General features: G+C 55.5%; 7 protein-coding genes across 7 annotated transcripts; 3 read left to right on the top strand and 4 right to left on the bottom strand.

Moving 5' to 3' along the window:
- Positions 1-66: 66 nt before the first annotated feature.
- On the bottom strand, positions 67-1,626 carry SPSK_05220 (centromere-binding protein; the record flags this gene model as incomplete). The annotated part of the gene is made up of 1 exon (XM_016731970.1): positions 67-1,626. One exon carries the CDS (start codon positions 1,624-1,626, stop codon positions 67-69), a length of 1,560 nt encoding a protein of 519 aa, XP_016582881.1.
- A 5,039-nt stretch (positions 1,627-6,665) lies between these two features.
- Positions 6,666-8,152, bottom strand: SPSK_05251 (gluconolactonase; the record flags this gene model as incomplete). Its single annotated transcript, XM_016732001.1, has 3 exons — positions 6,666-7,893; positions 8,004-8,044; positions 8,105-8,152. 3 exons carry the CDS (start codon positions 8,150-8,152, stop codon positions 6,666-6,668), a joined length of 1,317 nt encoding a protein of 438 aa, XP_016582880.1.
- Positions 8,153-9,335: 1,183 nt separating this feature from the next.
- Positions 9,336-9,889, bottom strand: SPSK_05609 (uncharacterized protein; the record flags this gene model as incomplete). Its single annotated transcript, XM_016732351.1, has 3 exons — positions 9,336-9,390; positions 9,477-9,601; positions 9,842-9,889. 3 exons carry the CDS (start codon positions 9,887-9,889, stop codon positions 9,336-9,338), a joined length of 228 nt encoding a protein of 75 aa, XP_016582879.1.
- A 20-nt stretch (positions 9,890-9,909) lies between these two features.
- On the top strand, positions 9,910-10,356 carry SPSK_05649 (uncharacterized protein; the record flags this gene model as incomplete). Its single annotated transcript, XM_016732391.1, has 1 exon — positions 9,910-10,356. One exon carries the CDS (start codon positions 9,910-9,912, stop codon positions 10,354-10,356), a length of 447 nt encoding a protein of 148 aa, XP_016582878.1.
- Positions 10,357-10,504: 148 nt separating this feature from the next.
- Positions 10,505-11,460, top strand: SPSK_05453 (uncharacterized protein; the record flags this gene model as incomplete). The annotated part of the gene is made up of 2 exons (XM_016732199.1): positions 10,505-10,683; positions 10,737-11,460. 2 exons carry the CDS (start codon positions 10,505-10,507, stop codon positions 11,458-11,460), a joined length of 903 nt encoding a protein of 300 aa, XP_016582877.1.
- Positions 11,461-11,792: 332 nt separating this feature from the next.
- On the bottom strand, positions 11,793-12,800 carry SPSK_05427 (AN1-like Zinc finger family protein; the record flags this gene model as incomplete). Its single annotated transcript, XM_016732174.1, has 1 exon — positions 11,793-12,800. One exon carries the CDS (start codon positions 12,798-12,800, stop codon positions 11,793-11,795), a length of 1,008 nt encoding a protein of 335 aa, XP_016582876.1.
- Positions 12,801-13,433: 633 nt separating this feature from the next.
- On the top strand, positions 13,434-16,553 carry SPSK_04902 (xeroderma pigmentosum group C-complementing protein; the record flags this gene model as incomplete). Its single annotated transcript, XM_016731662.1, has 1 exon — positions 13,434-16,553. One exon carries the CDS (start codon positions 13,434-13,436, stop codon positions 16,551-16,553), a length of 3,120 nt encoding a protein of 1,039 aa, XP_016582875.1.
- Between the last annotated feature and the right edge of the window lie 123 nt (positions 16,554-16,676).

Genomic DNA, 16,676 nt, shown 5'->3' with positions numbered 1-16,676 from the left:
GTCGTTCGTATCCTTCTCTTCCTCGTCCTCTCCAATGCGCCCTCCTCTGTTTTTTCACCCCCGCCTTCACATGACGACATGTGTTGCTATGTGATCAACGGCCTCTTTGATCGTTCGCAGCATCCGGTTGTTCACGCAGAACGGACACCTCCGTGGGGCGTTGTCCTCTGTTGAGGCACCTGCATCGCCCACGGCCGGTGATGACGCGGCCAAGCCCAGCGCAGACTGTGAAGGTGTGGCTGGTGGCTGTTGCTGAGCAGCTGCAGCTAACGCTTCGGCTGCCGCTGCCTCAGCATCCTCCTTCTCTTGCAACTGGCGCAGCGCATTTTGAAGCACAATCTCTGGGTCCTCGTCAGGATGTGGGTGATACACGGAGCCGCCACCACCGTTTTCATTATAACCGCCCTGTTGTGTATCGGTGGACAGCGCGCCTGCGTTTCGTGTTGCAGCATTTGCAGCAGCAGCGGCTGCTGCTGCGACGGCGGCGGCCGCCGCCGCCGCCGTGGCGGCGTTGGTATGTGACTCGGACGTGGCGTTGCCAAGAGCGAGAGCAGACGCTTCCCCTGCGGCAACGTCCGCATTGTAACGGGCAATTTCGTCACGGACCCGTGTGCAGGTGGCAATAGACGGCTCTATGCCCAGAGAATGGATGATAGTCTCGCGGATCGCAACAGGGTTCGTGGTAGTCGTGATGCCGTTCATGTACCGCGGCACGACCTCGACCAGGTAGGGGATGTCATTGGCAGGGTCGTCGGATGAGCCACCCGTAGCGCCGATACTACCCGACTGGCGTCGCTGACGCTTGATGAGTAGGCCGTATCGCTTCTTGAAGCGGTGGATCCATCCTGGAGAGAACTCGGGTGGCTCGTCGCCGCGATGACGCGGCAACTGGGAGAAGATGCTCTTGGCCTTCTCGCCGAGCTCCTCGTTCGTGGGGTGGCGGCCGGAGTGCGCCATCTGTTGGTACCACAACAAGACCAGCTTCTCAACCTCGGGCCAGTTGCCAAAACGCAAGCGGCTACCAGACAGCGAAGGCTCGCCATCGAGTCGGGCGTACTTGGGTGACAAGCTGTGCGACACGGTGGACTGCGATATTGTCTGGTGGTATTGGTTCTGGAACCACTCTATACATTGCTTGTGCGAAGGGCGCGTTAGCTGGGCATTGGCCCAGCTGCGAAGTGCACGGCGCTGGTCGAGGGTGAGGGAGTGGCGCTCCTTTTGTGGCGTTGATGCTGCGGACGAAGTTGGCGGTGGTGGTGGAGGTTGTGGAGGTTGTATGGAAACATTCGTCGCGCTGCTTATGCTGTGTTCTGCGTTGTTGTTGTTGTCTTTCTCGTTGTTGCTGTCGTTGTTGTTATTTTCGTGGCCATCATGGTTCTCCTCGTTGTTGACATTGCCGTCGTTTCCATACTTCAGCTGGGTATCAACAGCGTCCACCATCTCATGGTCCGCCTGTATGCTAGCATCGGTCTTGCTGTTGTCGCCCGCATTGCTGGCCTTGTCTCTTTCGCTGGCCGCGTTGGCAGCTGCAATGACCGTGGCGACAGCTGCAGCTGCAGCGTCCGCCGCCGACCTGGCTGACTGTGCCGCGTCCGGCGCCTCAGCGGCGGCCGCCCCTTCGGACATTGGGGGCGGACGAAGCTGTGTTTGTGAGAAGAGCCGGAGAGGTGAGCAAGATAGCCAAAAGAAGGGACCAGTCTGTGGAAAGACTTGGGTGTGCCCGATGACTAGATGTGTGTGGTGGCTGTGGCGGGAGCGAACGGGGAAGACTGTGTATGCGCGTCTCGTGTAGTGTAGTGCGCCGTCTGTGAGAAGGGAGAGGAAGAAAACCCAAGGAGGCAGAGAAGAGCCCTAGACAGCTAGAGAGCTAGACAAATAGGGAAGCTTGCCGTTCCAACAGCACGTAACGGGTACCGTATAGGAAGATAAAAGAGGACAATAAAATAAAAAAGCGGAAGGACAAAATCGAGGACAGTCGGGTATAATAACGAACAGGAGCGAATAGCAAAAGCGAACGGGGCGTGGGAGAAAACAGTGGCCCTGGCTATGTGAGAGAAGCAGGATCGGTTGCTGAAGAAGCCGGGAAGCTGCCCGGATGGTGGACGCCAGAAGCACGCAAACACCAGAGGCCGTAGAGAGACGGCAGAGAGCCAGAGGAACTGGGGGCGTGAGGCGAATTGACAGAGGCGGACGTGAGGGGATGAAGATGGGGTGTGTAGGGGTGTGGGATGCGAGAGGAGGGGGGGGAGTGCAAAACTCGCTTTTAGAGATAATGCTCCGTATACGTTGGGGCGTTACCCGCAAAAACGAATGGAAAGAGCGAACGGCAAAAGGGAAGGAAAGAGCGACCGCACGCGCTCAAGGAGGAGGCGACGAGACGGGCCAGAGAATGCTCGTCTGAGGCCAGCAGCGAGAGAGCAGCTGGGTGGAAGGTGGGGAGGAGAAAGAAAGCGCGGGAGAGGACGTGATAGACACCGTTGACGTTGTCGGCTGGTGTTTGGTGACAGTCATTGGGGCGGCTGCGAAATCGCTTTCGACATCGCTCTATCGAAGCTTGCCAATTGCGTCTGTGGTTCGCTGTTGCCGTTATTTTTTTATCGGCTGTGCGAGCTCGAGGTGTGTGTGGGCGGGCAGGCGCGTCAAGCAATTCGTGGGCTATGAAGGAAAGAGAAGGGAAAATGAAAGCACATGAAGGGAGGAAAGATCGGTTAAGAAGTTAACAGAGTTTTTTTTCGCGTTTTGGTGGCGGAATTGGGAGGAAACAGGCAAGAACGTGGGGCGTGGCGCGGTGGATAAGGACCGTTCTAGCATTAGTGGTGTGAGGGTAGGACTAAAAGGTGACTGGAGCGTAAAGGGAAAGCGCGCGGTGGGGCAACGACAAACCTGGGAGGAAATTGGGAAGGCTGGGGTTGCAAGCGAGAGAAGGAAAGAACCATGGAAGCTAGGGAAAGAACGTCCACCGTTGCTGTCAGAAACAAGCACTCGTTACAGAAAGGTGCAACAGCGAAGGGTCTAGCGCGTTTTAACGACGTCGATGGTCTAGCCCCACCTCTCAATAACACATAACACAGCCTTTCGCGGTCGGAGATGTTTGCTAACTTCTCTCTTTTCTTTGCTGAAGGTCGCCTGTGTTGAAGCTCATAGCTTCCATACACGGCGCATCGGAGGGCCGCTACAATCCTGTTCCTGTGCTCCTTCCCCGGCTGCAGCATGCAGTCAACACAGACGTTCCTGCCCGCTGCCGAACCTTAAAACGCCGAACGCAGTATTGCGGTTGACCCCTGCTTTATGCAGGTACTGAATTGAATGACTTTGTTTCTGGCTCGACCGTTGCAGCTCGGGTTAAAGAGCAATCATATGCTTTGCTGAGTGCTTGTGCCACTTGCACATGGCCAGTGGACGTCGATAGATGGACGATACCCCCTTGCTCCCTGCTCTGTGTTTTCTTTTTTTAATGCTTATCCTTTGAGGACAACAACGAACCGACGACGCTTTGTTCCTTGATTGCCGTTGCTATCTGTCCTATGTTGTGGCAAGCTGGGCCGAATATACAGCTGTTCATGGCCAGCGCAGGCCGTGTTTCACGCCAAATGGCCCCTGGAGAGGCAGAACTGTGGCCGAGTAGAACCCTGGCTCGTTCCCGTTTGTCTCCGTACATGTACGAAGTGAAGAGCGCTGAGGGTAGCCTTGCACCATTCTGCTTGCCGAACGCTTTTATTTCTTTTTTGTTTACAGGCACTGTGCAGTGGGCTGTGCATGTTTTGCCTTGGTTATGAGTTTGCGACCGGGAAAGTCTGCTATCCTGCTATTGTTCTCGGCGGGTATCAGGGTGTGGCTGTATCTCATGGATTGGACTCGAAACATACCGCATATAGCGAAGAGAGACGGTTTTAGACGTGAGATTTGTATTTCTAGCGTCCGTGCCGCCCGGGAAAATACAAAACAGCACAGTGCAGTTACATTGGATGCAAAGTCGGTTACCTATCCGAATATGGTATTTCCTTCCTTCCTTCATTATTTGAGGAAACTAGAGGCCGTGAATGAAAACTCAGCAAGGCGACTTCAAACTCGAAAAATGAAATAAAGAAATAAAGACGACACTCACGACAAAAAACGATTGCGGCCAGGAGCCAAAAGACTTGGCCAAACACCAGACGAGTGAAAAAAAATAAAAACGAAAATATGGTCGGAAGCGTAGGTAGGGAATATAGACACGCAGTAATTAGATGGATATACCGACTTGCAAAACCATAGAGGTGTAAAGCGTCAATGGAGGCGAGTGCATCGTACACGGGGAACACGGTCCAAGGGGAGACGAAACGGTAGCACAACGGGACAACGAGAAAGACACAATACGCAGGGGAAAAGCACGAAGAGACAACAGGAAATAGGAGGCGCCTTCTATTGTCCTTCTTTTGTGTTCTGTTATTCTGTCGTACTTTGTTCTTCCAGGACTGCGTCTTGTTGTGCGACAGAAGGCCCATATTTCTTTCTTTCTTTTCTTCTTTGAGAGGGTATCACCATATTACACCACATGTCGAGTCGGTTACGCATGCTTCAGAAGCTGCATGCGGCTGCCGTCTGTCCTCTGGCGGTTTCTCTTATGGGATTATATAGTCCGTACTCTACTGACTGGGTGTGTTATTTTGCTGCAGCTCGTACTTTTGTCGTTGCTCAAATCCTCTATCTCTGAGCTCCATTTCTTGTGTTTCTTTTCTTTTATTTATTTACTGCAACATATCAAAACAGCAGCGTGTACTAATTCCACACCCTGTTTTGGACCGCACACCCTTTCCGCTTGGTTTGGTGACCTATTCGACAAAACCCTAACCATCGGGGAGCTATGGCTTAATTGCCAAAATATTAATCTATCCAAATCACGACACTCCTGTTTTTTGAACATGGACGCGCCCTCGGCCGCCCCCCTTGGACGACCCCGTAATTTTTCTTGCCCGGTGCAAGAAAAGACAGGGTGGCAGATTTTCGTCGGAAATGCAAAGTGAAATTTGGACTGGACGGGATAACCTCATCTCAAGCCAGATGGAATGTTGCACATGGAGTGACAAGGGGCAGGTAATATTCACAAACCGTTTCGAACATACGGGCGACAGAAGGTGATGCAGAACAAGGCACATGCAATGGATGAGTGACGTATGTAATTATTGGGCGCTGTTGTTTTCGCATACGCCCAGCATGGCGTACAAATTCAACATTTTTTGCTATGCTGCGAAGAAAACACACCTATACGGGTATTCTTTTTGACACGACAAATTGGAAATAAAATAGGCCTATTTTAAGAGCCGAAGGCTTGCTATTGAATGTCATGATTCAACAAGACACGAGGTCCCCCACAAATGAAAACCGGGTCGACTACTTGCGGACTATCGGAGTGATATATCCATAGGTCTACGGGAGCGCCGTTATCGTACACTCAAATCTACATTCAAAGTACATGGTAAGTGTGTTGGCTCCCTCTCTACTTTCTTTTAATTACTACACTGTATTTGTTCTCTCGTTAGCCGGGTATTATCCCCAAAACACGGCATATATGGCCACCAAAAGGTCACACACTTGCGAAGATGGGACGTTCAGGGTGCAATGCGGCAACAGAGTGATGAAAAACAAAGTTGTTGAACCTGGAAAATTCTGGAGTACGATACATGTACCAACTGGTTAAAAAGAGTTCATAGCATCGTCCAGTACGCTTGGTTTTCCGCTACATCGCTGTATCGACGCGTGAAAACGGTCGATTTATTTCCTCCATCTGTGTCTGACAACTGTTCAATCCACAAATGATAGTCCACGCATTAACTTCATGGAGTGGATGAAGGCATTTGAAAGCCCCTTCAAGTGACGATCATGAACGGGTAGCCTCCAAGGTTTCCGGCTTGTGGCCGTTTGAACTGGCCGAGACTCGGTCATCGGCAAACTATAGAGCTCCGAGCAAGCGAGTAATGGCCATCGTTTGGCTAACAACTGTTGAGATAGTTGCAGGAACTAACATAAACTGATGTGCATGGCTGATCTTCTTGACAACGGCGGCAGTGGACAGATTCTAGTCACTGAATGTTTGGGTATTTGCAACTAGGAGAAGCCATAGCGTATCTAGTTGACAGTAGATGACACTGTTCATCATCTTGATTGGGTTTCTTTTGCCCCCCATTCCCTGCACTGTCACCCTCCTGTGTTGCGGACACGAGCCGTAGACTGCGCTGATCGACCTCGTCAGACCGTTATGTGCCGAGTAGATGCAACAGGTAGAACAAAGATAATAAATTAAATAAGACGAGATGACTAGGACGTCCCCCTCCTATTTTTATGCACACTGCCGACGGATGTGGGTGAAGTCTCAGTTCGCATGGCCGTCCCGTCTCGTGCTGGGTGCCTTCTCCTGCGAGAACGAGTGCGACGTGCTCGATATTCGGGCTGGCATCCCAAGTCGGCCCTTTTATGACTGTGATTGGTGACCTGAAAGTTAGAAATGGAGGAGGGTACCGCTGTACACACTTTGATTGCCTTGGTCCTGATGTCTGGGTACAGGTACTGTAGACGTTGTAATTTAATTGTTAGAGCTTCTACTTATGTATTGCATCCTACATTTTTCGTACACATTGTATGACGGCTTCAAACTGTATAGAAAATAACGGCGACCTGGTTCCTCGCAATCATATAAAGTTGTCATCTGGGTCGACCGTCATCGGTACGGGGACTGCACCCCAGCGAGGCGCCGATTCCATAGTCTGCTTCAGATGCACCCACCACAGCTGCTGCTCGGAGCACAAGAACATCTCGCCGTCGTGAGAGAGGCAAAAACTCGACACGCCGGCGGGCACCTCGATGACACCCAGCAGCACGCCGCCCGCGTTCCATACCTCCACGCCGTCGGCACATCCGGCATACACGTTGCCTGCCGCGTCACACCGGATGCCTAGCGGTGTGCCTCGAAGAGCATAAGCAAAAACGCGCTTATTCGTCAAAAAGTCCGAGCCGCCCCGCCGCAGCACATCGAATGCATAGATGGTGGCGGCCCGCCGCGTATCGGCGCCGCTGTTGCTGCCGAGTATGCTACCGCCGCCGTTGTTGTACAGCGCATCGGCGTCCGTGACGTAGACGGTGGCGGCATCGGGGCCAAAGCAGATGCCGGCCGGTCGGTTGAGCCCGTCGGCAACGACACGCAGGTCACCTGTATCTGGATGGAAGCGGTAGACGTGGCACGGCATCTGTGGACGTTTGCGGAAGTCCTGTTCGAAGCCGATGCATGGATCCGTAAACCAAAGCGAGCCGTCGTCTGGGTGCTGCACAACGTCATACACGGAGTTGAAGTCGCGGCCATAGTAGTTGGACAGGAGGTTGATGGGAGGCCGGCCGGTGGGCATATAAAAAAGGCCGCTGGTGCCCGGGCCCGGATTGCCCTGTGCACAGTACAGGACACCACTGCTACCCCGACCGCCAACGCCACTACGAGGCCGTCCAATACCTGGTTTCGTCTGATACGGAATGGCGCCCGCGGGCATGGCCATAGGGGGCCTCAATTTAGTCCATTCAGCCGCCGTGACGTCACCGGCGCTGTTGCGACGCAAGCTCACGCGAGAAATGAGAATTGCGGGCAACTGGGAACTGCTTGACGTCTGGAGCAGGTTGGATGTGGTGTAGATGACCTCGTCGTCGATCGGGACACTTCCGGTCCCGTTGCCAGCACTGTTGCCACGACTTGATGCTGACGGTTCTCGCACAAGGACGCATCCCGTGTGGAAGAAGGCGTTGCGGGAGGTCTCGGCGGACGACAAGAGCAGGGCGTGCCGTGCATCCTTGCCGACAACTGTGGCAAAGTCGGGGTGATATTTTTTGAACGATACACCGTCAAACGCCGGCCTCGGTTGTCCTTCTCCCAGTCTGTCGCGTGCAAAATCAGAGCGTCAGCATATGATGAAAAGACTGATCGTGTCGTCCTGTGGATTTAGACTCTTTGCGTTGATTAGAAAATGAGCAGCCCTCGGTCTTACAATGGAGATTCCTGTCGGCCGATAGACAGTCGATTGACAGCCTGTTATATTCGTGAGTTTGAGCCCCCGCCATGTTGAAGGGATGAGTGTTTGCAGTGTACCTGCATCGGCGTTCGGTTCACCTTGATGTCGTTGTTTATTGTTGCCATCGTTTTGATGTTTATGTTCCGCCGATAAATCGGCAGGGGTAGAGGAAGGGCAGACAGTGCAATAAATGAAAAGTAGAGCAAAACAACTGAGCTGTAAGTGAAGATGGGATACAAAGCTCGGCTTGCGGCTGTTATATACCTACCACACGGAGCGAAGCGAAGGCAAACAGGATAGGTCAACAGGATAGGTCAACAGGCTGATGTGTCTTATGAGAAGAGACGAAAACAAAGGAAAGAAAACACAGCAAAGGCAGAGTGAAGAAAAGTTCGTCTCAGAGCATGCGCTGTATCGTCGGAGCAGCAAAGTGCCGGGATCGCAAGACTGACAGGGACGAGGAGGGACAAGGACAGTAGAGGGGAGTGAGGGGAGGGAGAAGGACGAAGCTTTCGGGATTTTCAAATCTGTTGTTGGATTTTGTTTATGGTTCTGCTGTTTCTGTTTGTCGTCGGCGAAGACGGTTGAACAAGGTTAAATGCGACGGGATGCAGGGACAGGTTGCGAAGCGAGGATGATGTGAGGATTCGCGCATGATAGCCATGATGCGGCAGCCGATACGAAAGAGGTGGGTTGCGCTTGCCTAATTCGCGTGCGTAACGCCGGACAGAGGCATGTGTCTGGTAGCGCTTGCCATTAGCGCCCAGACCCCGTTTCTGAGCACGCCGACGCCGAAACTACACAGCATCGGAAGGAGCCGCCGCCGCACTTGCCGTCAACTACGGCACCGCGTCCGATTGCCTCAATTGTCGTGTACAATGTACTAACTGACGTGTCAGTCTCTTTACAATTGACACGTCTTCAACATAATGTCGAGGATGCCGCCAGGCGACACTTGTGTCGCCGTTGTCGACGTAGTGCCTCTGTGTTCCTGCGCTGCTCATTTGTGAGAGCTCATTGAGCCTCAAGAGGCTCTCTCGAAGCTCCATTGGCAATCGACCAAGCTGGAGAGAATGGCCTTCATTGTCACTCGCGTCGCTCTGCTGCTTTCGACAATTTCGTCCAATTCTTTTGGGCAATTTATCTTTTCAAACCGACAAAATGTACACATGCCGGCCGGTGTGGTGTCCCGGACCGGTAAAAATTCTCCAACAACGCAATGCAGTGAGTGCTGTTTTGATTTCTCTCCCCACCGTCGTTTTCCACCCCCTGTCAGCCATGCTCATATCGTCGCCATGCTCGCATCCCTTAGTGCGCCGCCTGGTTCTTCTTCTCGTCAGCGTCGGCAGACTCGAGGAACTTCCTGTGTATGGGGGTATGTGCGTTAGTAAATAGCCTGTCAAGGGGCCAACAATGCGTCAACATGCATCGCCGTTGTCGTGTACTGACTTGATAAAGTCCGCCTCATCCGACGAGGAGGCATTGATGGGGGGTGTCGACGTGGTCTTCTGGCCACTGCCGCGGGTGGCAGCATAGATGCCGCCGAACAGGGTGGTCAGGGTGGCAATGGCCAGCTAGAGATGGGATGTTAGTCTGTGAGTCAATCGCTAGAAGTCGACAGAGCGCAAGCCATCGGGCGCAATGGGGACAGCGGAGCTGCGAGTCGAGTGCCCCATCATGTTGCCGCAACAGCAGAGGGTCGGCGTCAACATCGGGCGGCCGTGCTCGCGCCTCGTCTTCCGCTGCCCGTTTTCCGTTTTCCAGAGTCTCGTGCCGTCGGTAGAAAAAGGAGTTGCAGTTCAGGGCCAACTAACGTAGTGGGAGCCGATCTGGCGGCCGGCAATGGTGTACGACTGAACCATATTTGCGGTGGGGGAGTGTGATGCGCGGTGGTGGTGTTGGAGGTGGTGGTGGTAGTGTTGAGAGCGACGTACAGGAGTATCTCGGGAGAAAAGATCAAGAGGAGACGCAGAAAAAAGACGCTTGTGTTTTTGCCGTGCCTGGGCCTAGCAGCAAAGCTCCGAGAAAACGCGGCTGGCCTGGAAAGAATCGGATTAAAGGGCATGCACTAAAGCGAAAAGTCACGTGTGATGAACCAGTTGGCCCAGCGTCCCGATGGCTATCTTACAGTGCTAGCGCTGAGAGTGGCCCAAGCACCAGCTACGGATTAGCGGGCGCTGAGTATACGTCAGTGACGCCAATTAGGAGGGGAATCGCGGAGCACAACCCAGTACCAGCAAAAGTGTCCTCGCAAAGAGACGACGACGATTCACGAACAAGAACCTACGTGATAGCCCTGACTTTATCCTCTTCCTCTACCGTTGCATGACGACAGCCTCGATCGAGTCTTTTGCCGTACTTTGGACGGTTCGTACACTATCTCCCATCGAGACCGACATAGGTAGTGCCGGTCCACCCACACTGGTAAAACAGACCTTCTCTTTTTCGACACACTCCCCATTTCTTGTATAACCACAATGTTTTGGGGCAAGGGACCCGACAAACCGTCGGAGACGGCCGGTAAGGTGGCCGGAAGCTCGACGACGGCGGACACCGACAATATACCGGCCCCCAAGAGCCTCCCGCGCAAGCTGCAAAAGATGGTCGACGAAGAGGACAAGGAAGACAATTTTTACGACGAGCTGGTCTCGGGATAGTACGTCTGTGACGGTCTCCTTGTCCCTTATTTCCTGATACTGACCTCCACAGCGTGCCCGAGTCGACCGACTCCAAAGTGCGGTACGCCGCCTACGCCGCGCGGCTGCGCACCATTCTGCTCTCGGCCCACCGCTACGTCGCCTACACCTCCGACATTGGCGAGTCGTTCCGCCCCGTCGCCCACCCGCTGCTCGTGCGCGGCGCCTACGGCATCTCGTGGGCCTACATCCTGGGCGACGTCAGCTACGAGGGCTACAAGGCGTACCTGCACAACCAGCGCGTGCTGAACCCGACCCGTGAGTTTTCAGAGCGGCAGAAGCGCCTTGTCGGCGTTGACGAGGTGTCGGACCCGTTTGTGCGGAGTACGGTCAAGGCAGGCGCGCAAAGCTCGACTGCCACACCACCGCCCGCGCTCCAGCCGGGCGTCGTCACGCCTCTCGAGGACTACCGCGTCGTCATGCTCCAGCGCACCATCTTCCAGAGCATTGCCAGCATGGGCCTTCCCGCCTTCACCATCCACAGCGTCGTGCGGTACTCGGGACGCGCGCTCAAGGACATGAAGAACAAGACGATCCGCACGTGGGCACCGATTGGTCTGGGCCTGGCCGTCGTGCCGTTCCTGCCGACGCTCTTCGACAAGCCGGTGGAGAACGCGGTCGAGTTTGTTTTCCACAAGGCATTCGCCCACTTTGGCGGCCAGCAGGCCGTAGGCGAGTCGCCCGTGATCGGCCGCGAGAAACAGCTGAACAAGAAGCTCAAGGAGAAGGAGCTGTAGGGCGGGTTAGAAGTCAATTGTTTGATTTTGTTCGGTTTAGCTTGGCTGGGTGGATCAGACCGGTCATGGTTTTGGACAGCGTTCTTGGGAGTCTTCACTCATTTTATTTTGCACGCTTTGTATATGATTTGCAGATGTGCGCACGATTTCACAGTCATATAGGAATGTACAAATCTCAGTTTCAAATGATGCTATGTAGATATGTTAATCCCGCTAATAATAAGCATAACATAATTAAAAATAAAAGCCCAACGCCAGTGCCCTAGGACATGCCACGCTCGCCAGAATCACAATTGCCGCCCTCGCGTTCTCACGAAACGCACAAACTCCCTTTAGAGGTTGATCAGCTCAGGGGGTGGCCCAACGCCGCGCAATAGGACAATCGTGTTGCCGTTGGCCAGCGCCTTGCCCGCCTGCTCGTTGAACTCGAGCAGCCGGCCGCCCTCCACATGGAAGATGCGCAGCTTGTCCTCTTCCTTGGAGCTTTTGTTGTTGATGTTGTCGATCTGCAGGTTGCGAGCCGCAGCATCCAGCACGCGACCCACAACCCAGTCTTTCTGGTAGTAGAACTTGCCCTTGGGCAGCTTGGCCTGCGTCGACGCCGCCTCTGCCTCAACGTGCAGATACAGCCGCTTCTCGGCCGGGATCTTAGCGTCGCCCTTGGCCGTCTTCTTGAGGTCGGTCAGCGCCGCCATGCGCGCCGCGGCCGACTGTTGTGCCGCTGGCCGCGGTATCGCCTTGTTGGCCTGCTCCTTTTTGGCGGCGCCCCACGCCCGCAGCTTGTCGAGCGCCGACTTGGCTTTGGCTGCCGAGTCCGCCATGGTGGAGCCGCCCGCCGACGGTCGCGCGCCAATCGGCTTCAGGTTGGCACAGTTGTGGTCCTCGCGCAGTCGGTGTTTCAAGCAGTAATCACGGTTGCAGTTGCTGCAGTGTACGCCGGGCACGAGGCTTGTGCCTACGACCGTCTTGCAGGCCGGGCTCGCGCACGGTTTTTGGGACACAAGGTCGCGCATCGTGCGGTCGGCACCCGCCGAGGGCCGGGCCAGCTGCGCCTTTCGCCGGCGCTCGGCCCAGGCACCCTCATGTGCGCAGTGGTGGGCGCTCTCGGTACGGTGGTCGAGGCAGAAGGTTTTGCGGCACGACTGGCAAAAGAAGGGCAGAAAGTCGAGCTGCCGACAGTACTCGTACTGGCAATGCTTGCCCGTAAGGGACACATCGGTCGCGCGGCTGTCGACGTCGGTCATGTTGACGTAGGAGGTCTCGGAACTGGAGGGCGCAGAAGGCGTTGAGACGGTGGAAGAAGACGATGCGCCTTGGTTTGGTCGTTGTGAGCCGGACATGGTGACGGGAATGTGGCGGCGAGAAGGCGACAGCGCGCTCTTCCCTTATATTGGCGGAGTATAGGAGAGGCTAAGGAGGTGTACGAAGACGACTCGTCTGCGCGGTGGCTGTCTGTTCAGGCACATGCCGGATTCGTCATCTGGGTCGTAAAGATGCGGTCGGGTGAAAGTCAGGGACCTGCGCATGAGGGCCACGAGGCTGAAGTGGCGGGACACTAAACGCCAAGACTCAGGGCATGCGTTTCCCCTCCGGGAGGGACAAGGGGCGCCACGCACTCTAATTACAAAGGACGTTCGGATGGTTCTGGAAGCAGCCTGAGCATGTCTGTCATTAGCGGTTCTTCCACCGTGGCGGACCCCAACATGTCACTGGAAACTAGCGCCCATTGTTGCCGATTGACGCTAAATTACAGTGGATTTTTGAATGCCAGGCACACGTGATTTGGCGCACTTGTCGCGGTTTGAGAATGGTAGGGCAACAGCGGTCACTTTGCCAATTCGCGCCTTCCGCGCCTTTCGCAGTTTGCCACGTTTTCCTGACATAATCCTAAAGAGGGTTTCCGACGACACCTTTGCTCGCCTGTGCACTGATCGCAATGCATCGCATGCAACTGCGTCCAGTTGACATTGACCATGTCGTCCTCGCGCGCTCCTCGAAAGCGGCCGGGCGGCGGTGATCACCCGTCACCTGTGCCGCCGAAGAAGACGAAAGCAGCGGTAGTGAAAAAAGAAAAGCCAGAGGAGGATAGCTTGGCATTGAAAGCCAACCGAAGTACCAGGAGGAAGACAGCGACTCCTACTGCCGCCGCGAAGCGACCGAGTCCATCGCCGTCTGCTTCAAAAGCAGTCCCTCGAAAAGCGACCCTCTTTGACGACCTCGATGGTGTTGGATCGTCCCCTGCCTCGGCCAATGGCGTCTCGGATCTGCAGTACCTGAAGAGCCTTGAGAACGATGGCGAAGCAAGCGAAGACAGCGACAGCAGCTCTGAGCTGTCCGCTATGTCTGATGCCGATTTTGAAGATGTGCCGTTGGCGCCTGAGGAGAGCAAGAAGGAGGACGTCAAGTCAGATGACGACGACGACAATGATGACGAGGATGAGGACATGGAGTTTGAAGACGTCACTGCGCCCGAGCCAGCACCCTTCTCGTTCCTATCTATGGCCGTCGACCACGATGAGACTGGTAACGACGGCGGCGCAGCCTCGGGCGACCTCGAGCTGACCCTCATCGAAGACACCCGTGTCTCGGTAACCGGCCTGGGCGACGCCAAAAAGGGCCCGACAAAGATCGAGCGCCTCGTGCGCAGCGCCACCCACTGTGTTCATGTCCAGTCGTTGCTCTGGCACAACGCTAAACGCAACGCCTGGCTGTGCGACCCCGAGGTGCAGGGGCTGCTGTTGTCCCATATCCCGCCGCGTCTGTGGGACGAGGTCGATCGATGGCGGCTCAAGTCGGGGCTGGTCGTGCCGGACAGTGACAGCAAGACCAAGGGCAAGGGCAATACGGTCGGCAAAGGCAAAGGGAACAGCGGAAAGGGCGCACGCGCGGCTTCTCGAGAGTGGAGCGGCGCAGCGGCGCGGCTGGAACCCGGCGCGGTTGATATGAGCCATGGTGATCCGCTCTTCCGCCTGCTCCGTGCCCTATCATACTGGTGGCGCCAGAAGTTCCGCATCACTGCACCTGGCCTGCGCAAAAAAGGCTACTTGACTCTGGAACGTCTCGATGACTTCCTCAAAGCTGCCAAAGACACTGCGGGCAACAATTCTCTCCGATTCGGTGAGCGAATACGAAATCGTGCCGCCTTTCGAAACCATGCTGCCAGTCTAGAGGGAAGTCGTGATGTTGGCGCACAACTCTTCACAGCGCTACTGCGGGCGCTGGGACTGGAAGCGCGGCTGGTGGCCAACCTGCAGCCTCTTGGGTTTGGCTGGACCAAGCTCGAAGAAGCTGATGCGGATGAAGAAGGAGACAAGGTCGATGGGAACTCGGAGGCGCCAGTAGCCACGACGTCATCAGCATCAACACCGGCTACGCCGACACCAAAGAAGCCGAGACCGAAAGCTCTGCCGAGACGGCCAAAAACAAAAGTAAACCCCAAAGAGGATGGTCCCATCGTGATTGACGACGACTCTGATCTCGAGATGGCCGAGGTGAACAGCGACAACGAGTCAGTCGTGTTTGTTCCCGACGCGAAGACGACGCCTACCAAGCCCGCTGCTCCTAAGCCTGCATTTGACAAGGACCTGCATTTTCCCATCTACTGGACGGAGGTGCTGAGCCCCGTGACGCAGAAATACATACCTGTTGACGCTCTCGTCAAGCATATTGTCGCCACAAGCCGTGAGCTGATTGAATCCCTCGAACCCCGCGGTGGCAAGGCCGACAAGGCGCGGCAGGTCATGGGCTACGTCGTCGGCTACTCGGCGGACGGCACCGCCAAAGACGTCACTGTCCGCTACCTACGGCGGCAGATGCTGCCAGGCCGCACCCGCGGCGTGCGCTTCCCCGTGGAGAAGATACCTGTCTACAACAAGCACGGCAAGATCCGGCGCTACGACATGCTGGACTGGTTCCGGCAGTCGGTGATGCGTGGTTATGTGCGAGGCCAGAGTGCAAAGTATCCTCTTACCGAGGTGGACGACGCCGAGGATAGCACGGACCTGCGGCCCGCAGCGGCGGAGAAGAAAGAGGTCAAGGAAGGCGAAGAGACGCTACAGTACTACAAGCAGTCTAAAACGTTTGTTCTAGAGCGGCACCTCAAACGCGAAGAAGCGCTGGTGGCGGACGCTGTGCCAGTCAAGGTGTTTCGCAATGGCAAGAAAGGCAAAGGCGCTGCAAAGAAAAAGAAGAGCAAAAACGACGACGCAGACCTCGATGGTGATGACGACGACGACGACGATACTGCCGACGCCGGTGGTGCTGAAAACGTGTACCTGCGCAAGGATGTCGTGCAAGTCAAGAGCGCCGAAACATGGCACAAACAAGGGCGTGCGCCCGTTGACGGCCAGAGGCCGCTGAAACGCGTACCCTACCGCGCCGCCACCATCAACCGCCGCCGCGAGATTGCCGAGGCCGAGGCTGCGTCGGGCGAGAAAGTCCTGCAGGGTCTGTACAGCTACGAGCAGACCGACTGGATTATTCCGCCGCCGATCCAAAACGGTGTCATCCCCAAGAATGCCTACGGCAACATTGACCTGTTTGCCGAGCACATGTTGCCCAAGGGTGCCGTGCACGTGCCCTTCCGCGGCGCCATGCGCGTGTGCAAGAAGCTGCAGATCGACTTTGCGGAGGCCGTCATCGACTTTGAGTTTGGCCACCGGATGGCTGTGCCTGTCATCCAGGGTGTCGTGATTGCCGAGGAGCACCACGACCGTGTGATGGAGGAGCTGGTCAAGGACGAGGCCGAGCGAACACGCAAGGCCGACGAGAAGAAGCGTGCCGTGGCCCTGAGTCTGTGGCGCAAGCTGCTGATGGGCCTGCGTATCGTGGAGCGGATCCGGAAAGACTATGGCGAAGTGCGGGAGGACGACCGGGTGTTTGGCCACCGCGACGACCGGGGCGTGGTGGACCTAGATAGCGTGGCGGCGCCCCATGACGATGTCGAGACTGCCGGTGGGTTCTTGCCCGAGGGTTACGAGTACGAAGATGAGCCAGCCACACGGCCAGCAACGACGTCCAGCTTCTTCCCTGTACACGACGAAGGCAACGAAGACGAAGGTGACTTCGACGGAGGTGGTTTTGTTCTAGAGTAACCGATGCGCTTCACGTACAGGGACTGTGACTAGTTATGGGCCCTCTTGGGTTGGCTGGCGGAATGGATATCTTTGGGCATGATGACAGAACTGATGACATGATGGGAATAAATATTTGACAGA

This window comes from Sporothrix schenckii, assembly GCF_000961545.1.
Source record: "Sporothrix schenckii 1099-18 chromosome Unknown Cont49, whole genome shotgun sequence".
Classification (NCBI taxonomy): Eukaryota; Fungi; Ascomycota; class Sordariomycetes; order Ophiostomatales; family Ophiostomataceae; genus Sporothrix; species Sporothrix schenckii.
This window is presented reverse-complemented; position numbering and strand designations above follow the sequence as displayed.